This window comes from Mastigoproctus giganteus, chromosome 6 (genome assembly GCF_048544385.1).
Source record: "Mastigoproctus giganteus isolate SK-2022 chromosome 6, ASM4854438v1, whole genome shotgun sequence".
NCBI classification, from domain to species: domain Eukaryota; kingdom Metazoa; phylum Arthropoda; class Arachnida; order Uropygi; family Thelyphonidae; genus Mastigoproctus; species Mastigoproctus giganteus.
The window spans coordinates 225,540,772-225,561,737 of record NC_143580.1 but is presented as its reverse complement, the minus strand read 5'-3'; the positions used below and the strand labels follow the sequence as shown (position 1 = coordinate 225,561,737).

The window sequence follows — 20,966 nt, the reverse complement described above, 5'->3', positions numbered from 1 at the left end:
AGACCTTTAATATTTCACGAATATTCGATCAAATGGTTGCAGCATCACCTCCTAGGACATTTATACTCCTGAATTGGCTCCTTTAGATCAACAAATCCGCTGGATACTGTTGTGATTTAGCAGGTCTTTCGACGAAGTTCCTTCCTTTCTTCCAAGGGTTGTCACTTACTGAATCCACCGCTTCTGCTTTCAGTGGAAGCATTTCCAGAGCCCCTCATCATCCAATTCTGTGGATCTAGCTTTCGATTGCTGGAAGGTCTGAGGGCATCACCAAAAGGAACTTGAGAAATGTTCCAAATTGCGGCAATCGCTCCATTCTTTATTCTTTGTGCATATTTAGGGCTGGTCTCGAGAGTTCTCGGTGTGTTTTCGAAAGTTTTCGGAGTTTGATATCTTCCCCTCCCTCTAAAAATTTAGCAAGAAATAATATAAACGGTTGAAGAAAGACAGACAAATAGAGAGACAGAAAAAACACTGAAAAAGAATGCTAGAGAGAGAGAGAGAAAGAGAAAAAGGGAAGAGAGAGAGAGATTTGGGTTTTATTTGCGCATTAGCAACTAAAGCTATAATGCCAGAGAGAGAGAGTTGAAGAAAGTCAAATAGGAAAAGAGAGAAAAGCAGAAATAGACAGAAAGACAGACGACGACAGACAGACAAATAACAAAAATACAAACAGCGAAGAAAGAAAGAGAGTGAAAACAGAAGAGTAGTAATGGAGAGAGGAAATGAAAAAATATAGTGAGAGAGAGAGAGAGAGCACAAACAGAAAAAGTGAGAAATGGAGAGAAAGAGAGACAAATAAGAGGAAAAACAGTGAGTGAAAAAGAGAGAAAGGGAGTGGGAGAAAGAAAGAAAGATAGTAAATGAGAGGAAAGAAGAGATAGTAAAGGATATATGAAAAAAAGATAGTAAAGGAGGATTAGAAAAAAAAAAGACATAAGGGGAGAAAGTAGAGAGAGAGAGAGATAGTAAAGGAAAGGGAGAATGATAGTAAAAAGATACTTAAAAAGATAGTAGAGGAGGGTTAGACTAAAAAAGACAGTAAGGAGTGATAGTAAAGGAGAGAGATATTAAAGAGATACATAAAAAGATAGTAAAGGAGGGTGTCATAAAATAAAGATAGCAAAGGAAGTAGATATAAAAAGATAGTAAAGGAGAGTTAGATAAAAAAAAAGACAAAAGGGAGATAGTAAAGGAGAGGGATTAAGAGATAGTAAATAGAAAGACATAAAAAAGAAATCAAGGAGAGTTAGATAAAAAAAAGACATAAAAGGAGATAGTAAATGCGAGAAAGATAGTAAAGGAGGGTTAGACTAAAAAAAGACAGTAAGGATGTTAGTAAAGGAGAGAGAGAGAGAGAGAGAGAAAGAGATAGTAAATAGAGATATATAAAAAGATAGTAAAGTAGTGGTAGTTAAAAAAAAAAGGAGAGATAGTAAATGACAGAGAGAGAAAGATTGTAAAGGAGAGAGAAATAAAAAGATAATAAACTAGAGAGAGAAGAGAAAGAGAAAAAAAAAAGACAAACATGAGAGAATGTTAGTAAAGGAGAGAGAGAGAGAGATAGTAAATAGAGATATAAAAAGATAGTAAAGGAGTGGTAGATAAAAAAAAAGACAAGGAGAGATAGTAAATGACAGAGAGAGAAAGGTAGTAAAGGAGATGGGAAAGATTGTAAAGGTGAGAGAAATAAAAAGATAATAAAGTAGAGAGAGAAGAGAAAGAGAAAAAAAAAAAGACAAACATGAGAGAAAAGAAGAGATAGACAGAGAAAGAAAGTATGCAGACAGATAAGAAAAAAAAAACTGGGAAAGGAGAGAGGGGTGAGTGTTGGGGGAAGGAAGAGAAACATCTGGAATCGGTGTTGAAGGCATTGTTTGTCGGAAGATTCGTTATTTAACTGATGTAATTGCAGTGCTCTGCTGATGGATATGCTGCTGCAAATGCCTCTCGAAACGTAGAAATTCCAAAAGGCATCCACCAACTAGTGACGCTAAAAGAGTGTGCCTCCCCCTCCTAAGCCGACCCCTCTTTCCAACCCCCAAAAGCGCTCAAAAGAAACGAACATAATTCCGCGCTTCCATCCATCGAGAGATCTGTAAATGCAGTGAACGTCTTACTCTGCGCCACGCTTACTTTTATTGTTCTAAGGGAGGGTCGCGTTCGCGGGCAGACACACACAGCAATGCCCCAGTGTAGGACAACAGAGAGAGAGAGAGAGAGAGAGAGAGAGAGAGAGAAAGCTCATCTCTTTGATATGCAGAACAAGTCGTAAAAATGTTATTAGCGGTGTCGAATGATTAATCGCTTTTAGAGGGACGCCTTGCTAATAACCACGTCTCACGTGCGACCACGTCATCAAGCAAAACAATGAGGGCGCGAGGGAATAGTTACACCGCGTTAACACACCGTGTAACTACGCTGCTTGTAAAGGGCATTCACCACGCCCTATTCCCTACCTACTATTAATTGCTAATTCCCCTCTCTGTATGCGAGGGGATAATGGACAAATAATGAAGACAGACGAAGTCAAATTTCGCCTCCCTTCCACCCTCCCCCTGCTAACACTTGCCATCGAGTGGATACACAGAAAAATCTCACCGTTCCTCCCTCCCTCCCACAGATTGAAAACAACTCTCTTCAGCACAACTGCGCCCTTTTCACAACAGAAGACCTGTGGTGCGTGTACCACTGGTGGTACATCCGCTATTGCGGATTGGTAAATAAGAAAAAAGCTACCTTTTATCCTATTATTTAACAAAATAAGCCAGTTAATATATCTTAAGCACAAACCGGGAACGTTTCTGCGCATCCACCACATTGCCCATTCATTCCTCCAACCAGCCCATGGCAGCAATCATTATTATTATTATTATTACAAAAATAATAATTTCCAGCTTTCTATTAGTCCGATTTTAATTAAATTTGGACTGGATCGACCAATCTTTTTACAAAGTCAAAATATCAAATTTCATGAAAATCCGACCACTGAGAGTAGACTGGTTACATGCAGACGGACGGACGGACATGGTGATGACAATAGGCAAATTATTCGTATATGATAAGCCGTCTAAAAAAATGTGTGGTACAAGAATTATTATTTTTGTGCGTTAATAATTAACACCTCCCAAAAAGGGCTGATTTCGAGTGCCCCCCCCCACCCAACATAGACCACAGAAATTTCTGGCCACCTTTGAATTCTGTCATTTGAGTTGTTTCTTCTCGGTCAACAGTCAAATCAGTTATGAACACACACACACACACATCTATTATAGCATCCAAAATATTGAAATAGTTCTATTGTAGTCGTAAATATGCACAAGATTTGATTAAAGTAAAATTAATAGGAAAAAAAGTTCAATTAAAACCATTTGAAATATCGTATGGCAATTATAGCAGCAGTAATCATCTATTTGATCGTCTGCTGCTTATTGAATTCTGTTAAACTGTAACAGATCACCTGCTTCTTGAATTCTGTTCAACTACAATAGATCGTCTGCTTATGAAACTATATAGGTCAATAAGCAGACGATGAAATAAACATACGCATCTATTATAGCGTCCAAAATATTCAAATAGTTCTATTGTAGTCGTAAATATGCACAAAATTTAATTAAAGTAAAATTAATATGAAAAAACTTCAATTACAACCATTTGAAATGTCTTCATACGTTCGTATGGCAACTGTATAAGCAGTAATCATCTATTTGATCGTCTGCTGCTTATTGGATTCTGTTGAACTATAATAGATCACCTACTTATTGAATTCTGTTGAACTATAATAAATCCCTGCTTATTGAATTCTGTTGAACTATAATAGATCGTCTGCTTTATTCAATAACAGACGACCTATTATAGAATTCTATTGAACTATAATAGATCGTCTGCTTATTGAATTCTGTTAAACTGTAATAGATGGCCTGCTTATTGAATTCTGTTGAACTGTAATAGGTCGTCTGCTTATTGAATTCTTTTAAACTGTAATAGATGGCCTGCTTATTGAATTCTGTTGAACTGTAATAGGTCGTCTGCGTATTAAACTATATAGTTCAATAAGCAGACCATCAAATAAGCATACGCATCTATTATAGCGTCCAAAAAATATTCAAATAGTTCTATTGTAGTCGTAAATATGCACAAAATTTGATTAAAGTAAAATTAATATTAAATAACTTCAATTACAACCATTTTAAATGTCTTCATACGTTCCTATGACAACTGTATAAGCAGTAATTATCTATTTGATCGTCTGCTTATATAATAACAGACGACCTATTATAGAATTCTATTGAACTATAATAGATATAGATCGTCTGCTTATTTAATAACAGTCGCCCTATTTAGAATAGAATTCAATAATTCTATTGAACTATAATAGATCGTCAGCTTATTGAATTCTGTTAAACTATAACAGATGGTCTGCTTATTGGACTCTTTTGAACTATAAGATCGTGTGATTATTGAATTCTTTTGAACCATAATAGATCGTCTGTTATTGAATTCTATTGAACTATAATAGATAGTCTGCTTATTGAATTCTGTTAAACTATAACAGATCGTATGTTTATTGAATTCTGTTGAACTATAATAAATCGTCTGCTCATAGAACTATACAGTTCAATAAGCAGACGAAGAAATTGATGATTTTTTCCTTAAAATGAACGGCTGTCAATTTCATTTCGTCTGCAAGTGCGCAGCAACCGAAATAGTATTTGTAAATACATTCGCTCTTTCTGATTTATCGGCATATCACATGTTTAAAGCAAGTTCGCGGGGATGTGGAAAGGCACGATTTCAAACTCTCCCTTCCAGGGTAAACAGAGGTGAGGGTTAGTGAAGGAAGAACGGGGGAAGTGGGTGGGTGGGTAGGAAGTGAAATCTGTGCCGCTTATTTCTTTCCCCCTATTACCAAACGTAATCCTCTACTGTATAGCCAAGGCACGTCTTTCAAATCCATTTGCTGTTCGCTGGCCAGGAATAATCCATCCAAACACGGGATTTTGTTAAATACAGCAAATAAAGGGGGGATACCATTAGCCACACGATCTTGACTTTGGACTGCGTTTCTGTGGTGAAATGAGCTGTAGGTTTAGGGTTTCGAGGGGGGATCGACAGAAGGGAGAGCCGCTGCTGCCCAAATCGTACAATTGCTTTTATTAACACCATTATTTGACTTTGCAAATCTACCGACAGAGGGCATTACTCGACACTCTGCGATTATGCCAAATTTATTAATAAAACTGCAGCCGATTGTGGCCCGGAATCTATTGTCCCGATCGCATTACCATCCAGGTGTTGCGTTCATGCAGAGACCGGGGGTTGGCTAAGAGAAACGCGGTGGTCCACGACGGATATTTTTAATTTAGGAGAAGAGCAAAAAGGACCCATAAATCAAGGAAACATTGCAAAGCCTGTAGTCCTCGAGTATCTCTAGTTCCCAGAACGTGCGAATGCAGTTCACCAGGGACAGATCCCATCTGCAAGAGAGTTGATTTAAGTCTGCGCCAGCTACTTCCCAGAAGCCTGAAGGAGGCCGCATATAGGAGATATGAAGTGGTGCATGGAGAATAAGCCCATTTGCCTCGTGACTAAAAGCTAAGAAATATCCTCCCGCCTTGCGAATATTTCACGGACGCACCGACGGACAACGATGGTCCGGAAACGTGGCGAAATAAATCCCCATTCTACCAATAACCCCAGGGAGGCTTCTGTTACGTTTGAATGTCAACGTGCGCGGTGTGAACCATACGTGCTGGCATAAACCCATGCGGAAGGTCAATGAATCAAATAGTGCCGACACCAAGCCAACCTGGCGCACACAAAGTACATTCTGATGGCCCCTCTATATCAGGGAACCCCATAAATCTTGCCTCTTCTTTTTCTCCTTGGCCAGTAAGCAAAGAAGAAACTCTTTCTGTAAGAACAGTTGAGGAAGAAGACATCACCGGAGGATAATACCTTTATTGTGGTTGGTTATGTACACTACCAGCCAAAAAAAGGATCCCTCCTCTATAGTATTTGGGGGCAATATTCGTTGAGATCCCTAATGAATGCGTTTTATTTAAATTGCTGAATCGGGGGAAGGGGGTTGCAGGCCCCTTGAAAATCCTTTGCAAATTCCCCAATTAGTTTGCTTTTCAAAATGGGTTCAAAATATTGAGTTGCTATTCTCTTTATTTGTAGTTAGATAACTCATGTACACCAGCAAAAAAAAGTTAAGGTGCAAAGCTAATTGGCGTATAGAAGACCAGCTGAAAGCTTCCACATAGGTTAGAACTTTAGTATTTGGGTTCCCGAAAGGGGCCCTTGCTTGTCAGAATAATTTAATCAATGACTTCTTCGGTTCCATGCTTTTTCATTTCTATCTCTCATTTACATCCTTTCATCCATCTAGGGTGGGACCATTAAGACCATTGAGACTTCTCATTTACCATTTCAGTTAGCTATTTGTCCAATGAGTATCGAATTTAAAAACTCGTTAATTCGTAAACTCGATTTTCCGTTGAGACTTTTCAATGTCTAATTTTCCTTTATGGACCTGTTTGATAAAAGAACATTTTAATTGGACACCATTTACCTTTTCTTTTCTTCCTCTCTTTTCGAAGGGTGCTGAAATGTTCAAACCATTCTCCAGCAAACCCCCTCTCCCCCCCCAACATCCACACCTCCCCTTAACGAAAGCTCCATCAGTCTACTTTTTCTTTGGAGTCATCTTTGAGATGTGCTATTAACTTCTCCCTCGAGACAGCGGCAACACTTTACCCTATAATCTTCCCTCTATTTGCCTCCCCCCTCCATTACTTTTCCCCACAGCAAAAACACGTAGCCAATACAGGAGTTTGGCGTCCTTGTCCGATTCCTGCCCTGTTGATGCGGATTTAATCAGGGCAATGGGGTTGAGCGGATTAGGGAATGCGATGGTACGCTCTCGTGGCTCGTGCGACAGTTTCTCTACACAGAGTAATGCAATTAGAGGCATCTGAGAGTAAATCCTACCAGATGAAAGCACTGAGAGAGAGAGAGAGAGAGAGAGAGAGAGAGAATACGTTGCTTCAAAAGCCAACGTTATCCGATTGACATGAGGCACAGATAGCTAACAGCAATTACAGCTTCAGATACTGCAAAGGGGGCTCTAATGCTGCGCAGCAAGGTCAAACGAATAACGGATACAAGATAACTAATGCTATTTAAGCTGAGAAAAGGGCCCAAATAAGCTTAAAGAGTTGGAAACTCATTGGCTTCTGGTCTTCTGGAACACATCTGAATACAGGTTCCAGGAAGAAAGCATTATGGGGATGGAAATAGGGTGGGGGCTATTAGAAAAGCAGCTTTGTGCAAGGCAACGCTGCACTGTTTAAACATTTGTAGCGAAGCAGACGACATTAAAATAAGTAATTGACTCAAGTAGTCATGACAACACAAGTTAGTACACAAACAGATACGAAACTAAAAATATAATCGCGCATAACTTCTGCTGAGAAAGAAATCTGTTTACTCAGCAATCTGTTCGGCTAACAGTAAATAACAGGTTTTGGGTTGAAGTTCTCAAAAATCTACACTGACTGCGAAAAAGTTAAGGTTAGACAAAGCTTTAAACATGACAAAGAGAGAAAAAAATAAATAAACGTTACCTTCCGGTGGCTGAAACCAGATGGATGCGCATGCGCTAATTCAAACGGAAGATGTACAAACAGGTTCTGGTCTTCCTTGCTGGAACGGGCAGGTTTACTTCTGGGAGAACCGTCGATGTTAGCCTTAAATAGGAAGCCAAAAGTCGGCTTGTGTCGCGAAGGGGCGTGCACACTTCGTCCCTTAGCACAAAGGCCGCAAATGGCCGTAATAGCGATGCCGTTGTACAGGTGCGACTCGACACAACGACCTGTTTGCCCATGAAGCGGGCCAGTGTGAGTCAGCTGAGTGCACAAACAGAAGAGGAAAAGGCCGACGCCTTGGGGGCAGCCATGACACTGCATCTGTGTGTCATTATGAGCCAACTCGGAGCTCTCTACCAGCTGTTTCAACATGGACCACCTAATAAACTTTGTACGGTGCTCGAGCGAAAAGTAATTATCATCAGACGACAATAAACGCGTGCGAGAATCTTCGCTCTCCCTCTTCAAGCCTTGCATCGTGCTATGGCAGCTATTATGAAGTGGGCGAATATTGAGTTCAGACGGTTTGCCCGGAGTGATTACAGAGAACTTGTCTGTCCACACTACCTAAGGGACCGCTGTAGGGATACCCCTCGATTATTGGAAGTGTTGCTGCGACACACTCTCTTCGCCCTACACTTAATGAGAAAGGATTAATACCAAGTTCGGAGAGCATTCAACTCAGTCTACCGACAGCCACACCAACTTCGCTTATTTTGATAGCATCTCCGGTCTCTCTCTTGGTAAAGATCAACACAGCCGAAGAGAGTTCCTCCACAAAAGGAAATTGGATACATTTTCCAACTACCTTATTACTCAACAATATTAGGGGCGTTACTCTATTCGACGTTCCCTTTTTCTCTATAAGAAACTTTTCAACTTTTTAAAAAGAAAACTCCACATACCTTGAAGCCAAATACCGAAGTGCCTTCAAGACATTTAAAAGTTACAATTTTAACTACTTAAATCCGACTTTGGAATCATCAAGTTACTCAAGGCCTTCGAAATAGTCTGGAGTAAATGTTAAGTCGTTAAGGGAAGTTGAAGAAGTTCACATCTTGACCACTTACCGTCAAATGTTGGAACAGCCAGGCTCTCATTATGTTGGTGGCAACTTTAGGAAAGATACCTCTCTTCTTTTGTCTTTTTTTGCTACGATCTTCGTCATCATCTTCTCCTGTTCCATCCCCAGATCCAACACTGGCATCCCCTAAAGAAAAAAGATCGTATTTTATAATGGGAATCTGGTTTAGAAGTAACATAGATCTGTACAGTGCACACAGAGTTATTCACATTTATATAAGCACTTGGAGCTCTATCTCCAAAGACTTATTGAGCAAGCCTTTGGAGATACACCCATCCCTGTCTCATTATAATCAAAGATTACAGATATGATCGGTTAACGAGACAAAATCCTTCACCACGTAATATCCTCACCACAAAACCCTTGTGCAACAGCACTTTAAGGACTTGATTACACAAAGCATCCACTGGATGTCTCTGGAGTACAATTTATGTAAAATATTACTTGAAAAACACGTAGAGCTCCTTTAAGTGACATTGTAATCGTAATTTCATTAAAACCTAATTTCCAAGTTGCTGATATTCAAAACATTTTGGCTAAGCTTTTTTATTTAGAAAAGTTTTTAAAATCGGATGGATCAGTATGAATCAAGGTCCCTTGATCCCAAGAAGAACAGATTAACCGCTGCGATTTGCATTTAATATTTAAAACAACCCTCACTCCAAGACTACACCAATGGGAGCTACATAATGGGTTGTTTTTGTAAGTTATCATTTGTTTATATTATAATGAGACAGAAATGGGTGTTTAGAGAGCTTCCACCATCATAATACTCAAGTAATTGTCACGCGAAATTGTGTACTTTAATATATATTTTAATCTTTGGTAAAATTTCTCTTAACAGACTTACTGGGATGGAACTTAAGGTTACTTTCAATGTTTATCGCATGATTTTTATATTCCACTTCCTCACACACCTCTACATCTGTTTTATATTGAGTCTCTACTTCTTTCATGGAGTGTGGTTATTAAAAGTAGTTGTGTCATGATGGGCTCTCTACTTCCTTATTTGTCAGGAAAAAGCGCTTTCGTACTTTAGAAAAACAATGTCTACTTATGAACACTTCCTTGTTTGATTTCCTGGATGATGCTGAATATCTATTTTTCCGCGTGTCTAATTTACACATGCGGAAAAGGGCGAGGTTTGAATGCAATGGGCGTTCTTTCTCACCCCCGTTGTATCCCCTCACTACGTTTACGTAGCTGGTAGTGCACCCGGGGTGCATTAAAACCTTTGGTAAGATTTTATATCTAACAGGATTTGGGTAAACATTTAATCTGGCAAAATAACTCAACTAAAAACCTCACAGTTTCTTTAAAAATATAATAAATTTCTTTAATCTTTAATAAAAACATTTTTTAACGAAAAAACAGCGTTTAAATTCGAATTATTTAAAAAGAAACAGAAAATAACTGCTAATATATTAAAGTAGAAAATTTAACTGAAAAAAATATTAGATTTTGGATTTATCAGGAGAAATTATGAAAATTCAGTAGACTTTATTTATTTACATTTTACCACACGGTGTCACTGTTTATCAGTTCTCTGTAAAAGCCATTAATTAAACGTGCAAATGTAACCGTCTGCTGCAGTTATAAAATCATTCGGTAAATAAATGTTATTTTTTGTAGCATTATTTATTTATTATCAATTATTATATAATAATTATTATTAATTATTATTTATATTTATGATTATAACAATAAATGCTAGTTATGTTCGCAGAAGCGAGATCTAATTATAAATTTTAATAGCAGCAAAATGCACAAATAAAGAACTGTTCAGAAATTCAGTAGATATTAGATTTTTTCAGGAGAATGGATTTTTGAAGATCAAAAATCCAGTAGATATTAGATTTTTTCAGGATAAATTATTAATGTTTATTTTATAAACATAAATAATATAGTAAATGCTACTTATGTTCTTAGAAACAGGATCTAATTGTAAATTTTAATGGCAGAAAAATACAAACCAAAGAGCTGTTCAGAAATTCAGTAGGTATTAGATTTCTTCAGGAGAATGAATTTTTGAAGTTCAGAAATTCAGCGAATTTCAATTTTTTCAGGAGAAATTATTTACGTTTATTTTATATTTATGTTTATAAGAGTAAATGCTAAACGAGATCTAATTATAAATGTTAATGGCAGAAAAATGCAAAACAAAGTGCCGTTTAGAAATTCAGTAGATATTACATATTTTCAGGAGAAATTATACTGAGACCTAAATTTTTGAAATTCGCCACACGTCGTCGCTGAGAGCTATTCTCCTTTTCTCTCTCTCTCTGGGAAGCCATTAAAAAGAAATGCACCTGGGATATTACTAACTTATTAGGTGTAACCTGATGAGTGTTATAAAATATGATTCATTATTTCGAAATAAATAAAAAATGCTGTTTTATATTCGTTGTTGCCTCGCAACAAATTCTAAAAGCGGGAGTAGAAGATAGCAGTTATTTCTTGACTTTTCTCTATACTTGCCCCCCACCCTTCCCCCGGATCATCTCACACCTCTTCGCTGTACATTTATAGCCTTAGGGAGGCTGTTCCAACATCCTACTCTTGTCGCGATGCGAACAACGAGATCAGGAAGATGCGGAAAGTGCATCCAGCAAGGCAGGTCTCCGGAGACCAGGTCGGATGCTGTATTCCCTCTCATGTTCGCTGTTGTCAACGAGGCTGTGACATTTGGCGTCCATTAGGTGTGGCAGAAATAATCGGCCCTATTCACTAACATTCCAAACACATAATGTCTCAAGTGAAGTTTGAATGGCACGCCATTGCAGCTCGCGACCCTGGGGGACAAACGAGTGACCTGCTGTCGATGCAGCTTCCTAGCTTGGGGCGACACCACGGCAGACAAAGCAGCACGAGATGGAGGAACACCTCCTGTCTAGGGGTCCTGCCAGATGTTAGAAACGAAGGCTGACAAATACTCTCTTCAGTGCCACTATCTATTGCCCCTTCTCTAGAGAGTAAGTGTTTGCTGGAACAACGACACTCCATTATCATGTACACACAGCAGATAGGGGGCGTTGATGTAAGCAATTTGCGTCTTAATACTACAGCTGGTGAAAAGATAACATTGTCTTTTTTACACCGGATATCACAGGTAAATTATATCCTCAGTTCAGCCCCTTGGAAAGACAGAATAGCAATCAATGAGCTCGTTTTTTTTACACTAACGCGCCAAAATCTCAGTATGCCAGGTAGTAAACATCACCAGATGTTGCCTTTATTCAACAGAAAGCGAAAAATCAAGTTTTTATTTTTAATCGATGGAATAAGAAATTTCAGTAGATTTTTTCGTTGAATATTACGAATATTCAGGTGATTTTAATATATTCATTTTGTGAGAAAATTCACGTTTGAGATTCTTTTCAGTAAATCAAAGTTACACTTCGTCCATTCTAAAGATTAATAAAAAAAAAAAATGGGAGTAATAATCCAATTGTATTGCTGCAATCAAAATCACTTCATGCACTCACTGCGCAAAATATTAGCACCCTTTTTCAATTTTACTGAAAAAGAGTATTCTGATTGTAAAACAAAATCATTTATTTCAGAGGTTGTAAAAAGTTATGGTCTGATATATTGATATTATCCGAATACAGAGGTCAAAATATCCTTTCAGGCAATGCGACATCACATATACAGTACACTGTACAAGTATTTATTATATTATCATATTTTGGAAATTGTATGATTATATCTAAAAATAGAATAGTATAAAGTGACCATCATTGAATTTGTTATCTATTCCCTTTGAAGAGACGGTTATGGGTATTAATCGAATCTTCTTCTTATACAAGATGAAAATAAGAAATCCGGGAAATATTGCATATCATACAAAACTTCTGGAGATGGCAGTGGGTGAGATAGGTCACATCAAGTTCAATACATTTATCTAGATTTAGTGGGTTGTTGTACATAAAATATCTGTAAATTGTGTGCGTACTGTGGTCGAATTGCTGTTCGCTGGACGAAAAACCCGAGTTTCCGGGAGAAAAAACCATGTTACCCTTGCCCGAGACCGACTAACTCAGCCAAGTTGTGGAAAAGATCCATAAAAATTCCTCCCGTCATTGACAGGATTCAGTCTTTTCCACCCGGTGTGCGTAGGACGGTGATTACACCAAATGTGTGCCACCCACGAGGGCCAGAAAGATGGAACAGAATGCAAAGATAAAAGGATCCAGATCCTTTCATCGTAGGTTTGCACTTAGCTGGCATGTCCATTCGTTTCTTAACTAGAAGGGGAGCTTAAAATATTATAAGACCTCATAGACAACAGCTGGCTGTTGAGAAAGAGATTTTCCACCCCATTGGCATTTGGTACTATTGCCCGAGTAAGGTGGTGTCAAAGTAAGTTCGATGAACCATCCGAGATTGAAAAAGGCCATCCGAATGTCAACGCGGGAAAGGCTTAAAAAACTTGTTAAAATATGGTGGTTATGCCGCAATCAACTAATGTGGAAAAAGAACTGGGTTCGATACCCATCGCTAGATAGGAGAATCCGATACTAATTTTGTACTATTCAATATTTAACACGATTATAAAGATTAGGCAATTTCTTATTTTTGGATTAGAGAAAAGACTAAGGAGTAAAAAAGAAAGGGGAATTTCTTAAAGTTGAGAAATTAAGAGACTTTCGCTAGAAAGATAAATAGTAAGTTCAATTTAGTAACTTGGGGGTACACATGAGGGAAGCTGAACCACCCACGCTCAATGGCCGTTACAAGCGTTCATTTCCTTGCATGTAATGAATCTACAAACTCGAGCACTTCCAGAGCAGTCGGGTTTCGACACCGACCTCTCGCAAACAGCCCCTCCGAAGCAACTAGGCCGCTTTTAAGTATCCCGGCGAGTGTCATTGGGGGGTGTTCTGCGGTGCAGCCAGTCGTCTGTGAGCATTTCTCGAAGAGCTGAATGCATTTATGGGGAAGGTAATGTTTAAATTTGAACGTTACTAATGTTTTACAAGACACTTCATGGTTCGCTCTTCTTTATCTTTCCACGTGAAGCGAACAAACCCCTGCAGAACTATTTTCTCCCCGTGCCGTTATTGGAATGTGAATTAAGAGAGTTATAACGTATCTAGAATGGCAATTGTGGGCTTCGTCTTTTGTTCACTGAGAGAAAACCAGAGCCTGCCGCAGGAGAATGTACTTTCCTCCATGTCATGCAGTCATTTTCATTTTGCAAGCGGAGCACCAGAAAGAAATTACTCCACCGGCAAAGTGATAGTCGCCTACAATTACGGAGGGAAAGGTATTTTTCACGCAGTGAAGAAATATGGCAATGCCAGACAGCGCGCCCGGATTTTCTTGAGAGACAAGTGAGTCAAGGATTTTTTTTCTTTCTTTTTCCACTCTCTTTCTGGAGAAGAGGATTTTTGGAAACACAAAGGGAAATGACTTTAATACATGCAATGTGAACAGACACTTACACAGGATGAAGGGGGGTTTGGGGGAAGAAAGAACGATGGGCTGAGTCAATACACAGCACGAGGAGTTGTGATTATACAAAAAACTTTTCTATCATTGAAAATTTCGATCAAGTCTGTCAGTTCAACAACAAAACACGGGAAATGAACGACGAACGGGCTACCATCTATAGGCGGTCACACGAAACTTTCGATACTATTTTTCATTGGGCCCTCATAAGAGGAAATTTCAATAAAGTCTATCATAACCAACTTCTTTGACAACAACAGCGACTAATGGCCCTCGCAGTTAGCGCAGTGGTTGTTCGCTCTCGCACTTTTAGATCTACGTCTTAATTGACTCTCCTAACATATTACTGCTCAACGTCCACCTACCATACCAATCAGCTCTCGCTCTCAAAGTCTCCTTTGATTTTTATCCAGAGAGACAAAAAGAAAATTGAACCATCTTCATATAGTAATTTCTAAAAAGATTGACAAATCCTTTAGTTCCATTTATCGTCCTATTGCTCTTACCTCAACCTTTCTAAAATAATTCGAAAATCCATTAACTGCCAACTCCAACACTGTCTCGAAACCTTCCATCTGATTAATGATCGCCAGTATGGATTTCGTCAGTTTCGATTCACAGGAGTTGGGATCCGTTGGCTTGTTGTCAATAAGGCTATGGAAAAATCCATGGAAACGTTTCAGAGATGCTTAAGCAACTGCTGTAGTGCATGGCAGCTTTTCAGGGATGGCTGCCGAGTCCATTCGAGCATGGAATCTCTGGCACGATTTGCGATTTTTTGAAATCAGGTATAAGAAAAACTTTCGGCTGTTACTTAGCAAATATGTGTATATTGGATGGGTGGGGATTTTTGTTAAGCATTAACATCCATCATATGGTCTGTGTTCTGGTTTTTGCGATTGAGCAAACAATTTTATGTTTTCGTAGATAGCACTATTTTTTTACCATGGAACATTATACCTACGCATCTGACTCTAAAACGCTTTGATTCTATCCACAAGAAAGTAATCCAGTTAATGGTCCCTCTATTAGAAACTCATTCCACTCCTTATCACACAAACGCTAATTTCTGCTGCATACCTACGGATATTTCCATGGGTGTTGTTTTGCTGAAGAATTCTCCACTCTTTTCCAAACCAGTCCGAACATGTACCTCAAATCAATATCCAATCAGAGGCCCTCGCGATAGCACAGTGATTATAATCACCGTCCTTCCACATCGGCTGGAAAAGGCCTGAGTTCAAGTCCCGTCAGTCAAGAGTGGAATGTTTATGGTCTTTTTCACACATTAATCAATCTCGAGGTCTTCATGGTTTTTTTCTCCCGGAAAAACTCTGTTTTTTTTTCGTCCAACGACTGAAAAATACACACAATATACTAACGCCTCATGGCTTTAGTTGCTTTGGTGCTTAATAGGAACTTAAATCTTTTCCAACTGAAATCTTCAGAAATTCAAGTCCACAAATATCTTCAATCTTCTTAATCCCCACACAGCATTAGAGTGCCATAATTTGCAATGACCTTTTTTTTTTAGGGTTACCATAGAAAAAATAATAATTATTAATCAAGAAAAAAGGCGACCCAGGCCATGAGGTATTAGATGCTGTGTCCATATTTCACGTATTCTAAAGGTAGTTTGAGTCAAAATATTAGCAGTAGTTGGAATGCTGTTTAAGTTGCTCGAACTTAGTATTTTTAAACTGCTTTTAATTAGAGACTTTCGATAGAGCTATAGAGCGCACCCAGAAGGTGTGAACCCAGGACGTAATGGCGTCCATATTTCATATTTTTCTTTTTTAAATAGAAATCGGTCCATCAAAATTGTGGAATATTTATAAAGTAAACAATCTTGTACTTGACGACGATATCTCGTCTATCGACTTTCGAATTATGCTGTAATCTCCACAATCATTACATTTATTTAAGGAAATTACGCCCTCTGGTTTCTACATCTCTAACTACAAAATTAGACAGCGCCACGTTTTCTCTCGTCTAACTTCAAAAGGATTTTCTAAATAGGTAAATATTCAACTTTATTTCCATCTAAATAAAAAATTCTCTCTTCTGTTCTGTTTGCTTTCTTTGGCATTCCTTCCATCCTGCTTACTTTCCTCTTCCCTTCTGGGCAAGAGTTTAAGCCTATTTGGATTATTTGCTTTCAACAATTCTGTTCTTCGTGTTGGTGCGTTCTATTTGCTATGGATATGCAAATGAAGTTACAATAACCCTAAACGTAGAAAGAAAATCTCAAGATCCTATTGGGTTGGAGAAATAAACAGTTATGGAATCCAAACGTTCTAGAAACCCGCGTCTTGGCACCTCACCCGATACACGGCATAGTTTTAGCGTTCGTGAGACCCCCGCACTACAACAGAAGCTACCCCCCAGACTATAATACGATCATGTGAAAATATTCAAAGAGAAAGTTTGGTGTAGACCAAAGAAAAACAACCATCCTTTATAGTGCTTTGTACTCTGGAGGAACGTCTGAGAATCTTAAAGAAATTCTATTAAGTGGAAAAAGGGCCCCTGGAATCTATTGGCGAAGGAAAAATGTTATTTTTATTCACCTGTGCGCATAAATATGTATTTTGTACGCGAATGACCTCACCAGTCAAAACCCCATAATACAGCCCCGTTATTACCAAGCGTAGAGCATGCTGACTCTTCCCATGAACCTCCTTAAAATCCTAGGGGACGCCTTAAGAGAAAAGCATTTTATGGAGCAGCATAGAACGCCTCAGAATTTGTCAATATATATGCTAAATAAGATGAAATTTATAAAGATATCTTTGTAGTTTTTGCTGATGTGGTTATCTGGTAGTTGAATTTTATAGGTAAAGTCGTAAATGGACTCAACTGCGTATTTTCTCTTAATCAAACCTTGAGTTAAGAGTTAAAGTGGATGTTTATCGTCGAAGATCTTACAATCTTTGATAGCAATTGAAGCCAACGATAGGTCTCCAACCTCCCACAAAGACGATCTCTTTCAATGGCCTGTTTATCCTCAACTTATTTTAGATGGTAACTTTAAGCATCTCTTATTGGATGCGTCTATTACCAGACATTTTATAGTTCTCCTCAACGACCAGCGCCACCTAGAAAAGTCTCTGGACCACACGCACAAGATACGACACAATTAATGTCAATGCAGAGGTGGGTGATTATAAAACTGACAAGTCCCGAAAAGTAATGGGAGTTAGTGTCACCTGACTATGATGGTGACGTGTGCTGTCAGACGCACGTGCAAAGGGCCTGTCAATTTCTAACAAGAGAGGGTCAGAAAGAGATGGAGAAAGGGGGGCAAAAAGTGTAACTCATATCGCCATGTCGACAAAAGATCTCCACCTTCTATCTCTCCAACTGGACTCTTGTTGCTAAGGGGGACTTCCATCCCCCAACCGCCTCCATTGACAGCCTGCAGACAATTTTAGAAGCCTGTCCTATTATAGAAAACTACGTCACAATGACTCAAAGGTGGAGGATTTTTTTTTTTTTTTTTTTCGTTTTTCAATTGAATGTCACGTTAGAAGGAGAGCGTTTGGAGATTGTAAGGGGGCGGTGGGAACGCAGCGAAAGCGTTTTAATGGCCTGTACGCCGAATGGGATGCACCGTAATGGTCATCCAACTTTGCAAATCTCATCTTGTAATGACGCCCAATTCCCTGTCAGTGGAGCATGACAATGAGAATGAACCATCGGCACCATGACAATGCCACGTGTCACTCTGCGGTTTCCGTAGAAACCTCAGGTCTGATGCACGTGCAGCTGTCGGTAGGAAGGGCTGCGGTGGGCTGCTGTCACTTCAGCCGCTGTGCAGTCCTCCATTTGATTGGATTATTCATGCACAATTGATCAGGAAAAGCTCGATGCAACAGCGAAGGTTCTGTTTGCATCTGCTAACAAATCTACTTAGTCGATAAGCCCTCGCATAGTTGAACCAATCCCTCGGATCGCTTCGTGGCTGCTTCGTAGATGCTCTGGCCACGGCAGGTAATAGTAGCTCCGTCAGGGGTCGTTTGGTTAAGGAATGCTCATCGGTGTTCATATTGAGGGAGGGCTCGTTTGCCGACTACACCACCGAAATGGCACGCTTGATTGTGATGAAGAACACCAAAGTGTTTGCTAAGGTCGTTAGTGAGGAGTTTCAGCAGTTTCTTTAAGAGATCTTTGCCTTCATGACAAGTTTAACGATGTACAAGGAGAGGGCAGGGCCGGGCACGTTCTGCTATCGACTGTTCGTAGGCTTTAACATGTAATCGGTCTGTTAGCAGCTGAAGGTGTTGGCTGTGGTAGCAGTTGATCAATATTTTGATACTAAAGACACTTCCCGATTGTATATTTAACCAAAGACCACAAAAATGTGAATAATTATTCCTCTTAGCTGACGAAGGTGCAAAATAAAGCCAGAAGTGTCTAATTTGAGGAGAAGTTTCATCCAGGCTGTCCTTTGTTGGGTTGGACTGATCCAACATTAGCTTTGATGTACTGTTTGATCACTCCAAATAAATCTTTTGATTATAATCCAGGACGACCACAAAAGGTCAGCGGATTATAAGCAGTGATTGGCCAACGGTGGTCCAACGCTCATGGTTCAATTGAAGTGACCAGACAGTGTAAGTGATTGCATTCATGAATCATCCCCTCGTCAGGGGATAATTCATGAATGTACAGTCTGTCAGTCAATATTAAATATAAGCTAATGTCATATCTTTGGCGCTGAACACATTAAGGTCCATTTATCTCGAAAAGCTTTCCATCCCGAAAACTGAAGAACCATGGTACCAAATTTTTTGTACACGTCCTTCATTAATTTACATGAATATAACGAAACCATCCCTCCCTCCTAGTTATTAATAACAACATCCCTACCCTCCCGACGCAAACGACAAGCCAACAACAGTGCCATCTTGCGTGTCTTTTTCCAATTAACTCATCTTTGCACTACGTTTTACATATTTCACGCTCTTGATTACACAGTCTTCGTTGATGAAATAAAGTCTTGGAAAAGAAGCTCAAGTAGCAATAAAGGAAGCCGCTGAAATCTGTATACGACCAATCCTACAGAGATTCAGCACTCTTCAGAAATATCGTTATGGATGAAGATATTATAAGACCAGATAATCATGAAGATAACAGTTCCTCTGTAACGAGGCAGTAAAATCTTTATGAGCTCTACAAAGATTCCCTTTTAATGTTTATTGCCTATAGAAATGGTCTGTTGTCGCTATAACAATTAACAGGTAAGGAATATTTGTTCGTCAGACACGTTAAACCCACCTCCCGAATCTTGACGACAGTGGGTATCGCATGGCATGGATCGGGAAGTGGCGCCGAACATTAAGGTCCATTTATCTCGCAAAACTATGGTTTTTCATCCCGAAAATTGAAGACCATGAAAAATTCATCAGTATCGTGTAAAATTATCCTGGAAACTGTGGTTTTTCATCCCAAGAGCTGAAGACCATGAAGAATTCATCAGTCTCGGAAATTTATTTCGGTATAAACAACCTTAAAGAAGAATTGCAAGATATTTAAAGAACTGGATTAAGAAAATTCACTGTCCTTAGAGCGTGGTCAAACCCCGTTTATAAAGGGTTCTTGTGTTTAAGAAAAGATAGACGTTTATAATCTCATTTTATGGTCGTTAATGTGTACACTGGTGGTCATAAAATGCGAAGATGATACTAGGTGTCCAGTGTGGTCTAGTTATCCAATAAGCGGCACAAAAAAACTCATCCTGGCGTTCATCTCTGCGACTGCAGACGAATAGACTTTAAAAACGAGGTCTTTAGCAGAAACAAGGCGCATCCATAAATAACCGTGGCCGACAGCGAGGGTTATTTACTCCATGCTGAGTATGCACTTTTATTAATTACGGCTGTGATGACCTGAAGGAGCCCACACACGACGAAGTCCACAGATCACCGTTATCTGCAACCTTCCCGCCAACATGGCCGATAGATTTGGAGTCTGCTGCATGTCACGTCATCAGCTTTCTTCTTTTTTTTTGTGGGAGGAGGAAGTTTGGATGCACGCATGACCAACACTTCTTTATACCGCCTGTTGATGCCCCATCTAGTTAAACGAGAAAGGTTTTTAAATTTTGAAAATGGAGTTCAGATTTCAGGAGCCTATGACGCAACAATGTTTCCTGCAGACAGGTTGCCATAACTACTCCCTGTGAAGTAGTTATGGCAACCAATGATGGCAGATGTTGACGTGGAAATAATCCGTTTATGTAACTGAAGTGCTAGACCTTCAGTTATCTCTCTCTTATTCCACTTTATATATTTTGCCCAAGACACCGATAAATACGGCAATGTTTTTGTATTTTCTAACTTGTAGACTCTTCTGACCCTTTGGGGGATTTTATTTTATTTATACTTCGTGAGCCTCCACAGAGTGTAAACAGAAAATGAATTGAGTTAATACTACGAAGGGCAACTCGTTCCAGTAATCAAAGGAGATTCATTCATCGGTTCTTTTAAAACAAAGAAAGTTTGTTTTATTTAAGATGAAATCGTCCTTTTGGTAACCACTCTTGATGTCTCTGTCAGCATTTCAAAGAGAATGTTTTGTTTAAATATATCCACCAACCAAAATGAATTAATGGAGTTTCCGGGAGCCTCATACATGCCTGCAGCAAATAAATCACATTATAGTCCATCATGCCAAAAGGACTTGTGTTTATTTCTAGATCTGGGTCCAACCAACACTGAGAAAAACAAAGACCCTAAGAATCCATAAATTGGAGTCGCTGTTCGAAATAAACC

At 39.0% G+C, this 20,966-nt stretch overlaps 1 protein-coding gene across 3 annotated transcripts in view; it reads right to left on the bottom strand.

The window, feature by feature from the left end:
* LOC150085037 (homeobox protein Meis1-like) overlaps positions 1 to 20,966 on the bottom strand; it is a 247,349-nt gene that overhangs the window by 109,039 nt on the left and 117,344 nt on the right. For all 3 annotated transcript variants that reach the window (XM_090376745.1, XM_090376747.1, XM_090376746.1), the window contains exon 7: positions 8,723 to 8,862. In XM_090376745.1, the coding sequence (XP_090232871.1) occupies positions 8,723 to 8,862 (140 nt within the window). The remainder of the gene's footprint in view (positions 1 to 8,722; positions 8,863 to 20,966) is intronic.